The following is a 13,018-nucleotide window of genomic DNA, read 5'->3' on the forward strand; positions in this document are numbered from 1 at the left end:
CTCCCCTTGGAGACCTCCACCACCCACACCAGCCACGCCAAGCATTCCATTTCGGGTCGTTCCCCTGCTGCTGTCAGTCTCAGCTCCTGTTTATCGTCTTCATGGCACTCGCCACGATTTGTAATTATTCTGATTGTCAGTCTTGCTCTGTATTTTTGGTCAGTCTCCCTGATCAGCACGTTATGTGGTGTGAGGGCAGGACATGTGTCTGTGTTTGCTGGTTTACCTTTGGTCTCTAGCCAGGCAAGGGCTGACTCATAGTAGGTGCTCAGTACATTTGTTGAGTGTGTGTGTGGGTGTGGCTTGCTGAATTCCTCGTATACAGGTTTGGATGGATGGAAGGGTAGCGGGGAGAGGGGCGTCGTGCTATGATTCCGTACATTAGCTTTCCTCCCCTCCCCCCTCCTGCTGTTGCCTCCCCACTTTTCCTAGGCCTTCTGTTCCCTGTTAACTGTTCTGTCATTCTTCCCAGGTACCCAAAGTTGGGAACCTGCCCCTGACGACCGAAGTCCTCAAGAGCCTAGCAACTCCTCTGGCCCTAGAGAAGAAGCCACAGGTGGCCTACAAGACAGAGATCATTGGAGGCGTGGTGGTACACACGCCCATCAGCCAGGTGCTGGGGCCTGGGGCTGCCAGAGGGTGGAGGGGTTCGGGGGTGTCCGTGGTGTGTCAGTGACATGACAGAAGGGCTGGACCGAGGAAGGGGTGAGGGCGGTGGAGCCAGTGCACATGGTGGTCAAGAAAATACCGGCAGTGCAGAAATTGAGGCCACCGCATCTGAAGTTGTGGCAGTACGGCTCTGCATCATCCACGGGGACCGGCACTTGTGAACCCCGTGAGGAGTGGGGTCGAGGATGGCTGGAAACAAGCCCCACTATCCCTTGGCCTCGTCCGGTTTGCGTTCAGAGTCTTCCCTTTCTCCTGGGTCTGCCCAACCTCCCCAGCCTTGGTCTGTGAACGCACCCCGTACAGTGCCTTCCCGGGGCAAAGCCAAAGGTTTTTTTTTTTGGTTTCTTTCTTTCTTTCTTTCTTTTTTTTTAGCATCTTCATTGGAGTATAATTGCTTTACAATGGTGTGTTAGTTTCTGCTGTATAACAAAGTGAATCAGCTATACGTATACATTTATCCCCATTTCTCCTCCCTCTTGCGTCTCCCTCCCACCCTCCCTACCCCACCCCTCTAGGTGGTCACAAAGCACCGAGCTGATCTCCCTGTGCTATGCGGCTGCTCCCCTCTAGCTATCTGTTTTACAGTTCGTAGTGTATATAAGTGCATGCCACTCTGTCACTTCGTCCCAGCTTACCCATCTGGTTTATTTCTTACTTGACTGCCATCGTGGCCCAAGAGGAAGAGGTGATTGGCCGGAGAGGGTGGGGTCAGGGGTGTGGCTGCGTCAGGAGGGGGAGGCGCTAATCCTGCAGCTGTTTCCTTGTAGAACGGTGGGGATGGGCAGGAAGGGAGTGAGCCCGGCTCCCACGCCATCCTTCGAAGGTCTCAGAGTTACATCCCCACGACAGGCTGCCGTGTCCCCACCGGGCCCCCCCTCATTAAGAGCGGCTATTGTGTGAAGCAAGGGAATGTGGTGAGTGTCCGTGCGGGGGCTGGGAGGGGGTCTGGGGACCCCGGCGGCCAGTGGGTGTGGGCGAGGCGGAGGGGAGGGCAGTTTGCAAGGAGGAGCTGGAGCCAGCCACGCCCAAACCGCCCAAACCAGGGAGAGGCTGGGGTGGGGAGAACTCCCGCCCCGCAGCTCGAGGTGATCCGAGGAGTCGCCCCATGAGAAGTCCTTGCCCCTGACCCCCAACGTGGGAGCCTGGCTTCGGTGGGGCGGGGTCCCCAGGAGCTTAGAACCAGAACGCACCCCCGGAAACGCTGGGAACTCTTCTCACATCTGGCTCTTTACCCTTTATTTCAGCGCAAGAGCTGGAAACGACGCTTCTTTGTGCTGGACGACTTCACCATCTGCTACTTCAAGTGTGAGCAGGTTTGTAGTCACTCTGGGGCCCGCCTGAGAGGCCGTGCAGGGCAGAGGCACAGGAGTCGCACCCACGTGTGTGTGTCTGAGCAGAGATGTGGGCACACAGCCTCTGGGGGTGCTTGTGTCTAACCTCCGTCCGCCTGGTGTGCGCATCTTCATGGTGATGTAAAGTGGCCTTAACTCCCTGCCTTCGTGGTCAGGGCCACAGAGCATCTTCTTAGATTTCTTTCCTCTCTCGATTATTTTGAGACCTTGTCTTGTTTGCGACCTGTTCAACCAGTCGTCTCTGATGATGATGGCTCCTGGTCTGGGCGTGGGGCTGACAGCCTCACGCACTCCCTCTGTTTCCCCCCCCCCAGGACCGAGAACCACTGCGTACCATATTCCTCAAGGATGTTCTCAAGACCCACGAGTGTCTGGTCAAGTCTGGGTAATTGTCTCTGCTTATTCTTCTCTGGTCAGAACTCCGTGTGCTCTCTTAACTCTTTTTTTTTTTTTTAAACATCTTTATTGGAGTATAATTGCTTTACAATGGTGTGTTAGTTTCTGCTGGGTAACAAGTGAATCAGCAATACATATACATATATCCCCATATCTCCTCCCTCTTGCGTCTCCCTCCCACCCTCCCTATCCCACCCCTCTGGGTGGTCACAAAGCACCGAGCTGATCTCCCTGTGCTCTGCGGCTGCTTCCCACTAGCTATCTCTTTTACGGTAGTATATGTGAGTCCATGCCACTCTCTCACTTCGTCTCAGCCTTAACTCTTCTGTTACTCCCCTTCTGGGGCTCTATTCCAGAACCTTCTTCCACGAGCAGGAAGGTGTTGTCTCCCTGACATCTGTGGCTGACTCTCCACATCCGAGCTGCCGCAGCTGTGACGTGGCGCTGGGCAAACCCACCCTCTTCCCATGCCCTTACTCTCACTCCTGAAATGAGCCTATGTGATACTTTTCTGATGGAGAAAAAGGAAGGATATAGAACAAAGGAGGGAGAGGTGCTTCTCAGGTGTCAGCTGCTCATCTCACAGGAGGACTGGGCTTGGAGGTGGAGGGGGGCTGTGCCCTTAGTCACTTGCTTTTCAGTGCATCTGCTCAGACCCCTGTGTATGCCAGTGCCTCTGCCCTGAACTTGGTATGCCTTTCTCTTCTCCTCATTTTGACAAAGTCCCTGATGTCTTCTTAACACGAGGCTGATTCACAGCAATGCTCTTGGGCAGGATGAGGAAGTATTTTTAACGTGTTCCTCTTTCCACTAGGAAATGGTCACCTTTCCAGTGCCACAGAGCGTAGGACGAGTTTGGGACCTGGGGCCTCTTCGAGGGCTCTCCCATATCCGACACCCATACAGGTGCCCCTGGAACCAAACTTTAGAGACCCAAGGGCATCCAGGCATCTAGCAGTCCTCCTTTGGCCCTCAGTCTGCAGTCTGTAAGGGTGTTATATTGACTCTCCGTCCCACGGACTGTGCGTGCAGAGCCTGCGTCCCCAGGGAAGCTGTTGGCAGCAGGCTGACTGTTCTCACATGAAGACATGGGAAGGTCTTGCATGACAACGAGGTGTTTTGTGGCCCAAGGAAGCAGGGACTGTCGTGAGCCTTGCAAACGGCAGTTGCAGAGTATGGAAGATGAGGGAAGTTCCCACGGACAAATTATCATTCGTGAAAGGTGCTACAGATGGAAGTCGCAGAAGTGTGACTCCAGAGGTGACAGTGGGGGAGGAGAGGTGGGGCTTGTTCCTGACCCTGGAGGCCCGTGCAGGCTGATGGGCGTGTTGGGGCAGCTTAGGGAACCCAGATAAGGTTCGTTCCTAAGAGCGCTTTGCACTTTGCCTGAGCCAGAGTCGGACTGAACTCCGAGGAAGAGAATTGAGGGAGTTGAAGATCCTCGGGGAAGGAAGTTGCCGAGGCTCTGCAGGTTCCAGGCCTGTGAGACTGGGGTCTCCCAAACCCAGTCACGGGGGTCAGGGCATCTGAGTAGTCAGTTAACGTTTTGTTGAATTGAATTGAGTTGAATTAAAAGGTGACATGTAGCCTGAGAAGTAGATATGAAAAGGGTGGGGATTTCCTCCCTGTTTTGCTTTTACCTCCTCTGTAGTAGATTGCATGATTGTGCTGTATGTGCATGAATAGTTTAAAAGGTTAAACCATCTCATCCAGAAAGAAGAGCCATCTCCACTCAGATACTCAGAAAGTAATTACAATAGCTAATGAAATGCATTTCAAGTGGCCACTGTGTGACATTCATTGTACCAGGTGCCTCATATAACTTATGAGGTGCCTTATATAACTTATAACTGATCTTTGTGGTAAGAAGCTTGATAGAGGAGGGCTTCTGATTTCCATTTTACAGTTGGGGTAGAAAGGCTCACAAAGTTTTAAACATATTCCTAAAATACCTTTTCCCAGTGGAGCCAGGATTGGGCCCCAGGTCTGTCTGAGCCCTGATTGCTGTCCCCGCCCATGTGGGTCTTTAGTCTCATGCTCCTCCTTTGCCCAGGAGCCCATGTCACTGGCAGCGCATCTGCCGTTTCCTTCCAAGTCCTGATTCCTGAAGCCAGCCCTGCCTGTGATCAGTCCTTTCTTTCTTTTTCTTTGTCTTTCTTTCTTTTTTTTTTTTTTTTAATTTTTTGACCGCACCACATGGCATGTAGGATCTCAGTTACTCAACGAGGGATCAAACCCGGGCCGCCCTGCAGTGGAAGCACAGAGTCTTAACCACCGGACCGCCAGGGAAGTCCCCCTGTGATTAGTCCTTTCTTGGAATTATTCTAACTCTTGGCATATAATACGCAGTCTGACATCTGACTGTATAGTTTTGCTTTCTTATGTTCTTTCGTGGGGAAGGAATTGGATCTTTTACTCCTTATATGTTCCCCACAGTGACTGGATACACAGAGCAGGCATTTCACCCTGTAAATAATTTCGGCCGATGGGAGGTTTGTGGTTGAGCATCAGCTCCCTCTCGCCTTCTTCCTTGCGGAAGCAGGGTCCCTCTTCCAAACCTCGCACCCAATGTGAAGCATCTTCAAGTGGTCGCCTCTCTCCTTCCCTTTTTCCTCTTGAGCATCCAGTCCCCTCCTGAGAGCAGGGATTTGGTGTAGCTGATGCAGCTGCTGTGTGGGTGGAGAAAGGCTTTGGAAATAAGAGATTCAGGTCCCTTAGGAGAGGCACCTGGTAGTGGAGTAACTAAGAGCGTAGACTCTGGAGTCGGACCCGGTTTCAAATCCTGGCTCTGCCGGTTCCTTACTCCGGTGCCACGGACACGTCACGGAACCTCTCTGAGCCTGGGTGTCCCCATCCATAAAGTGGGGAAAGTCTTAACTGCCTCATTGGATTGTTGGGAAGATTGGAGGAAATAACACATTAAAAACCACAAAGAACAGATCGGTGGTTGTCAGAGGCGGAGGGTGGGGAGTGGCCGAAATGGGTGAAGGGGGTCGAAAGATACAAGCCTCCAGTTATCAAATCAGTAAGTCCTGGGGATGGAATGTGCAGGATGGTGACTGTGGGTGACAGCACTGTATTCTATATTTGAAAGTTGCTAAGAGAGTAGATCTTAAAAGCTATAATCTCATCAAGAGAAAAAAAATTTGAGTGTTACGAGACAGTGATCATTTGCAGTGTATACAAATATCAAATCATGCTGTACACCTGAAATGAATATACTGTTTTTTATCTTACAAATACACCGCTATATGTCCATCTCTCAATAATATATATGCATATAAAAATATATATTTAATGGAGCATAATGGACATAGAACAGTGTGTGCTTGTGTATATATATATAAAATCAATAAAATTTTCATCTACTTGACCCTCAAATAAAAACACTTGAAACAGTACTTCTCACCAAGCACTTTGTATCAGTACATCTCAGCCACTAAAGAAACACACAGTCATAGACAGAGTGGGGTGCATGTGAGGCAAGAGGTTTTGGAGGCCAAGGAGCTTCGTCCTGTTAGAGCTGGTGGTGGTGTGTACTGGGGAGGGGGATCCATGGGGATGGTTAAACCACTGGAGACCCTCCAGGAAGTGAAGCTAGAGGAAATCCTGTAATGCCGTCTGAGGCAGGGCAGCAGGAGGAATGGCCTGTGAACCCCCTTTTTAGGGTAAGGGGCACGGGTACCTGCCTCAGGGTGAATCAAGTCCTCAACGGGTGACCAGCAGGCCTGGTAACTTTCTATCTCTTTCTCTGTCTAGCGATCTGCTGATGAGGGACAACCTGTTTGAAATAATAACCAGCTCCAGGACCTTCTACGTGCAGGTAAAAAGCTCGCTGCCAGAAGACGCTGACGTTCCTTCTCTGTGGATGGTGTACTTGTAGGCCTGCCTTTCCCTTTGCTTTCTCTTTTATTTTGTTCGAAGTTTCTAGGTGGTAAATTTAGCCCCCGATAGTCAGTCCGAGTCCCATTTTATTCTAAACAGGATGTTTGCCAAAAGCTTCCCAACCGTAAAATAATAAGAGCGGTTGAGCCGCTACACTGGGGAATGTGAGTTTGTACCAGCTGCTCGTAGCCGCTGGGCGCCAGCTCAGCAGAGAAAAGGAGAAGTGGTCAGTGGTTTCACTTCTCCCTTGGAGGGTATTTATAAGCCCCGTCTGTGTATGGACAGCACTGTGTGACTGTGTGCGGAAGGACAGAAGCACAGAGGGCCCTGTGCGGGCACCAGGTGCACAGCCAGCTGCACAGAGAAAGCCATTGTTTGGGCTCCGACGGTTCGGCTCTCAGAAGCATCTCCCCTCCACCCACAGCCTTGGAGTTCTCCCAACTCCTTCTCAAATCATAGGAGCTAGAAAGGCAGATTTCTAGCCTCTAGCACGGCCTAGACTTTCAAGGCCAAGTCCTCGCTGCAGCCTGCCTAGCCGTCCACAGAGCGTGCCTTGATCCCTGCAGCCTCGCGGTGACGGTGCCCGTCTAGCGCCAAGACTGCCATGGAGTGTGTTGGTTGAAACGTGGGGCTCCCCGACCAAAGCTTCTCAGGGTTCCCCGCGCGCTCCCCACTCAACACGCTCCCTTTCGCGAGGTCGACCCTCACCCATTTCGTGAGCAGCAGGTCCCTCTGAGCGGGTCCTCCTGCCTGAGCCCAGCAGACATGCTGGCAGCCTGAGGCGTCTGTGTGTTCCGTTCATTTGGACAAGCATCTGGGAAGAGCTGTGGGAAAGTGCTGCTGGGGCCCTCGAGCAGCCTGCACTGCCGTTCAGGGACATGGTTGAGCGGTCGGCGCCCCAAAAGAGTTTCCAGTTCTTGGACTTGACAGATAGTGGTAGAGCCTCCTCAGGGTGCTGGGCGTTGCCTCATCCTGGGGACCCCGCATTCAACAGAACGGATCCTGAACCCGAGAGGGAGATAGTCAGGTAAACAGGCAGTTAGAACTGGGTGCTGAGGTGGGGAGGGCGTGTTGGAGAGATGAACACAGGGGAGCTTTCGGGGCAGTGAAACTGTCCTGTGTGATACTGCAGTGGCAGATGCGTGAAATCGAATTTCACAGCACAGAGCATAAACCTTTAAATATGCAAATTTAAAAAATCATTTAGGAGGTCAGGTGATCCTAGCATGGCATGCAGAATATGACCAAAGAACCTCAATGTGTTACAAGTATGAAACAACCTCACTCATGGGGGTGGGGGAATAAAACAACAAAAAACAAAACAAGAAAACAGTGTGAGAAGGGCTACCCTTGGAGTGAGCAGTGGTTGCCATGGGAACTCCAAGAAGGGTACCTCCCCCAGTCGCAGGAGTCAAGGGAGGTTTCCTGAAGGAAGATACACCGAAGCCAAACCCTTGGAGGAAGAGTGGCCCAGACAGAGGGAACAGCAAACCACAGGGGTTAAAAAAGCTTGGAGATGAAAGGGGCACAGGTGCTGGGAAGCTGATATGGAGGGCCCGTGGCCCGTGGGCCTTGTTCAGGAGCTTGTATTTTATCCTGGGAGGTAGGGTCCTTGGAGGTTAAGCTAGGGGAGTGACCCAATCAGATCTGCCTCCTAAAAATCCCACTTGGGCAAGTGACCTAAGAGCCTTGCTTTCCTCATCTGTAAAGTGGAGATGAGAGCCCTCAGTCCTGGTCCTGTTGATGGGATGCTGGCGGTGAATGTCCTGTCCGGTGCAGTGGAGGGGACAGGTAAGAAAAGGGTTAGACAGGAGCCAGGGAGAGCAGTTGGAAGGCTGTTGTAATGGTTTCAGTGAGGGATAAAGGAAGCCTGAACTAGGATGGATGGAGAAAAGTGGAAACATTTGAAGCTATTGATGAGTCCTTTCCAGGGCTTGAGAGTTGATTGGATGTGGGGTGAAGGGAGCGATTATGCTGGGGTTAAGAGTCTAGAACAGAGCCTTGGACTGGAGATAGTGATTTGGGAAACATGAACGCCAACCACAAAAAAAAAAAAGTTCAGAAGACACTGCATCATTGGCACGAGTGTCTGCACATTGACCAGAACCTTATCATCATTTATGTCCTACTTTGCCATCTGCTCCCACATTTCTAGGATAAAAGAGCACTCACATCCCCCTGAATAAATAAATGAGCGAATGGACAAATCTGTGTATAGCACCAAAACTCAGAATAGAAGGTTGGAAAAGAGTAGAGATTAAAACTCTTTAAGAATATGTATTTATTCATTTAAAAACAACAACTATAAACTCATTTATGTTAACACAAGTAACATTTAATGAAAAATAACGCTTTCTAAAATAAAAAAGCAACAGGAGTAGCCTTTTTTTTAAAATATATTTTTGCAAATCTCTTGAATGGCTGGTTTATTAGAAGACAGCAGGATTCTCATATCTGCTTCTGCACTCAGTCTGTGGCCATATGTTGTTTTGATGGAAGAGTATGAAGAAAATCTGGCCCCGCAGAGACATGTATCTGGAATAAAGGGATATTTTAATAGCTCTTTCAGATAATTGTGGATCTTCTTTGATTCTATACCGAAACTTGACAAATCGTAGTTTCTTAATGTTTAGGTGCTGTGTGGAATCAGAAGCTGATGTCAATAAACTTTCATACTCTTACGTTAAAATCCATTGGTCAGTTTTGCACTTTGAATGGATCATATGTGGCAGGGCTGTATCTAAAGGTGGGATTGGTTCTTGGGGAGAGGTAGGGGTTATTAGCTTGTTGGAAAGGGAGGGCTGCAAAGGTTGGGAATAAGATTAAGAAGGAGATGCCTAAAGCTTTTGGATAGCTGCAATGGAAGTAACCAGAGGTACATATGGGAAGCCTTTTATTGAGGGCCCGTTAGAACTCAGTGCTTGAAACCATTGCAAATGTTATGATACCGGGCTCATACCAGATCATCAAAGCTTATCGGACTGCAATAAAACCACAGACTGCAGTGACTCATTTAATACCCTTTGTTCCTCTCACCTCAAAAACTGCCCTCAAGGACAGAAACCCTACTTTTCCTTTTGAACCAAGCACCAGAGACATGTACACACTTAAACAGACCAGGAAGAGACAAAGGTATAAGCTTGGCACTTCCCTTCTTGTTCTATTGAGTTTCAAGGCTTTTTTTTTTAGTCTCTTAGTAATTCACCACAGGGTGGGTGGATTTCAGCTCTGTGTTTTACTGGTTCATGGAGCTACCTTTGTGATGTGGTTTTAAGATATTTTTGAGTTTTTGATGAAAGCTAAGCACAAGCTTTCCATAAAAGATAGATATACACATACACTGTAATTTTTGCATATAATTTTTGAGGTTTCACTTAATTTCTGTTGCCAGTGGAGTCCAGTTCTTAAAACTACTAATAGAGATTTAAACTGTGATCTCAGTAACGTAATATCCTATTTCTTCTCATGTGGGATCAGTATCTGCTTTTCTCTTTGAATAATATATATATATATTTTAAAATACATTTATTTATTTTATTTATTTATTTTTGGCCGCATTTGGTGTTTGTTGCTGCGCGCGGGCTTTCTCTAGTTGCGGTGAGCAGGGGCCGCTCTTCATTGTGGTGCGCGGGCTTCTCATTGCGGTGGCTTCTCTTGTGGCGGAACACGGTCTCTAGGTGTGCAGGCTTCAGTAGTTGTGGCACGTGAGCTCAGTAGTTGTGGCTCGAGGGCCCCGGAGAGCAGGCTCAGTAGTTGTGGCGCAGGGGCTTAGTTGCTCCGCCACATGTGGGATCTCCCCAGACCAGGGATCGAACCTGTGTCCCCTGCATTGGCAGGCGGATTCTTAACCACTGCGCCACCAGGGAAGTCCCTTGAATAATGTTTTAAACATCAGTGAACATTAAAATAATGTTTACTACTGTTTATTAGCCTCATGGCTGGGTTCACTACCTAGGTTATCTGACAGAAAAATGTCCTTAAAAGGAATTAGAGCATTAGGGAAGAAATGTAATTAGCAAACAATTTCCGTCTCAAATACTAAATGTTTTAAGAAAGAGATTTAATTGTTTTTCCCATCATATTAGCAAAGATTTTTAAAAAATTGTAATATTTAAAACAAAAAAAAAATTAAAAATAAGAGGGAATTCCTTGGCAGTCCAGTGGTTAGGACTCCACGCTTTCACTGCCGTGGGCCCAGGTTCCATCCCTGGTTGGGGAACTAAGATCCTGCAAGCCGCGCACTGTGGCCAAAAAATAAAAAAAAGTTTTTTAACTGTAATATTTAATTCTAACACGGGTGCATGTAGTATACATACATATATATATATATATATATATATATATATATGTTTAAATGAAATCTATATTATTGACTAGAAATCACTCTGGCCATATATAAAAAGAGCCTTAAAAGCACTGATACTCTGGGACTTTCCCGGCGGTCCAGTGGTTAAGACTTTGCACTTCCACCGCAGGGGGCGTGGGTTCGATCCCGGGAACTAAGATCCCACATGCCATGTGGTGTGGGCCCCCCCCCCAAAAAAAAGCATGCATACTCTTTAGCAACTTCCCTGGGAGCTGAAGAATCTTAAGTATGAAAAAAGCTTTATACCCAAAGATGTGAATAGCAGTATTGTTTATATTAGAGAATTGGAAATGATCTGAACGAATTTTAGAGGATCTGGATTCTTGTGTTTGAGTTTCCAGCTGTTAAGTCAGGGGATTCCCAGTGTTCTCTGATTCAGGATTCCTTGCTAAGTGGAGCTGGGGTGAGCACACCTAGGCTGGTTGAGTGATTGCTCCTAGAGAAGGAGTGAGTGTTTGTTGACTGTCTCAAAGGACAGTCAGATAGGTGGTCTGTGGCTTGTGGGTGGGGCGTTTTTTGCTATGGTGATAAAAGGACTAAAAGTAGCTTAAAAAGCCCTGGAAACTGGCTATTGGACTGTCATCATGGGGGTCTTGCAATCTGTTTAATGAAAATGTTCCATCTCCTGTGTGATGCGGGAGACCTTTGTCTCTCCCTTAGCTCCCATCCCCATCTTTCCCTCTGTCTTCTCACATTTCCCCACCAAATCAACTTCTGTTCCCCTAGAAGGAAAATCTGTAAGAAATGCTTTTCTGCTGATGGACAATTTAATTGCCACCGTCTCATTCCAATTCAAAATAGCCTTTCTTCTCCCCCAAATATGTTATCTTATTTGGGTTTGTTTGTTTGTTTGTTTTTTTACAGAAGTTCCCTTTACCTTTTGCTCATATTATTTTAATTTACTTGACAATGACAATAATTTACATGCAGAGGCTTTTTACATATTGACTTGATAAACGCCCCCCCCCCCCCCAGAGTTGCAACTTGCTGTCTTCTACATTTCTTTTTGTTTCTAGGGTCATCTCTATAATGTAATTGACTAGTGAAGTAATTAAGAATTTGAATATGACTTTCTACATAAATTAAGAAGCATGCTGTAATATTATTTTGCTTACAGTTGAAAAATTTTTTAATTAGCAAAGTATTCTTTTGAAACTGAGATTGGAAAATGCAATGTATAATTGGTCACTTTATCCAGAGAAAAGCAATACAACTAAGGTGAATTGAGATATAATACAGTTTTACTTTAAATTTCCTAACTGTAGAAATAGACATTAGCATTTATGGATAATATTATTTATAATAGAAATAATTATTAATATCTTTTCAAACAACCCAAGGAATCTGAGAGACTTCAAGATATATAGACATGTGTACAGAAATCCTTAAGAAGGCTGAAAAGAATACAATAGAAAACAGGTAGGCAGTGAAGACCTGGTCACCCTTCCGTCTGTAAGCCATTTTATGGGGCTGATAAACAAGCATATTAAGAAAAAGTATGTTATCTTATTTGATCCCAACAATTTGATCCTTTAGGTAAGAATTATCCGCAGTTTGAGTATGAAGAAAATGAAATTAAAAAGTTGTAGGGAGAAGGCAGCAAACATATTTATAATATTGGAATTTAAGGCTTCATCTGTGTCCCTCATATAATAATAATAACAACAACAATAATGACTAATATGAAGCCCTTTCTGTGTATCAGGCACTTGCAAACTGCTTTACCTAAATGAGTTCATTTAATGTTTCCCAATAGTTCTACTTGTGGAACAGGTTAGCTAGCCCTGCGATCAGTAAAATACCTCTGGAAGAATCTTGGAGACCGTGTCCTGGTTATCTTTTTAGACTAGGGATGGATTTCTCTTTCTGGGAAACCACCAGGTTGTCAAGTAACTGGGAAAAGAAAAGTCCAGGGAAGAGAGCGGGCAGGTGAATTTGCAGCTATGGTGCGTGAGAGGGGTCTTCTCCTGGGGCACCGTTGCTGCCCCTCTTTGGCCCAGCGTGCCAGGGTGTGAAACTGTTCCCCTTGTAAGTGTCCTGCACACACCTAACCAGGGACGGTTGGTTTGGGGACAGGATGGGGTAAGCATGCAAATTTGAGGGTTTTAAAAAGACTGGTCATGTATTACCTTGATATAATGCAAAGAGAAAGAATCATTTTAGGGAAGGGGAGAGTGAGGGGTATATGTGGAGAATTTTGCAGGCCAGCATGTGTGGTGTTTGCATTCATGTATGCACGGGCATGCAAATGCACTCTGGTAATTTTGGATGGCTCTATCAGGGGAAGGTGCAGGGCGACAGAGAGAGGTTAACTAATAAAACGTTTCTGGAGGTCAAGGCTTCATTCAGT

General features: G+C 47.2%; 1 protein-coding gene across 4 annotated transcripts in view; it reads left to right on the plus strand.

Annotated features, from left to right (window-relative positions):
- Nucleotides 1-13,018, plus strand: part of PLEKHA2 (pleckstrin homology domain containing A2) — a 56,174-nt gene that overhangs the window by 38,769 nt on the left and 4,387 nt on the right. For all 4 annotated transcript variants that reach the window (XM_057537145.1, XM_057537146.1, XM_057537148.1 and 1 more), the window contains exons 6-10: nucleotides 473-613; nucleotides 1,437-1,583; nucleotides 1,914-1,982; nucleotides 2,336-2,406; nucleotides 6,177-6,240. In XM_057537145.1, the coding sequence (XP_057393128.1) occupies nucleotides 473-613; nucleotides 1,437-1,583; nucleotides 1,914-1,982; nucleotides 2,336-2,406; nucleotides 6,177-6,240 (492 nt within the window). The remainder of the gene's footprint in view (nucleotides 1-472; nucleotides 614-1,436; nucleotides 1,584-1,913; nucleotides 1,983-2,335; nucleotides 2,407-6,176; nucleotides 6,241-13,018) is intronic.

Source organism: Balaenoptera acutorostrata, chromosome 21, assembly GCF_949987535.1.
Source record: "Balaenoptera acutorostrata chromosome 21, mBalAcu1.1, whole genome shotgun sequence".
Classification (NCBI taxonomy): domain Eukaryota; kingdom Metazoa; phylum Chordata; class Mammalia; order Artiodactyla; family Balaenopteridae; genus Balaenoptera; species Balaenoptera acutorostrata.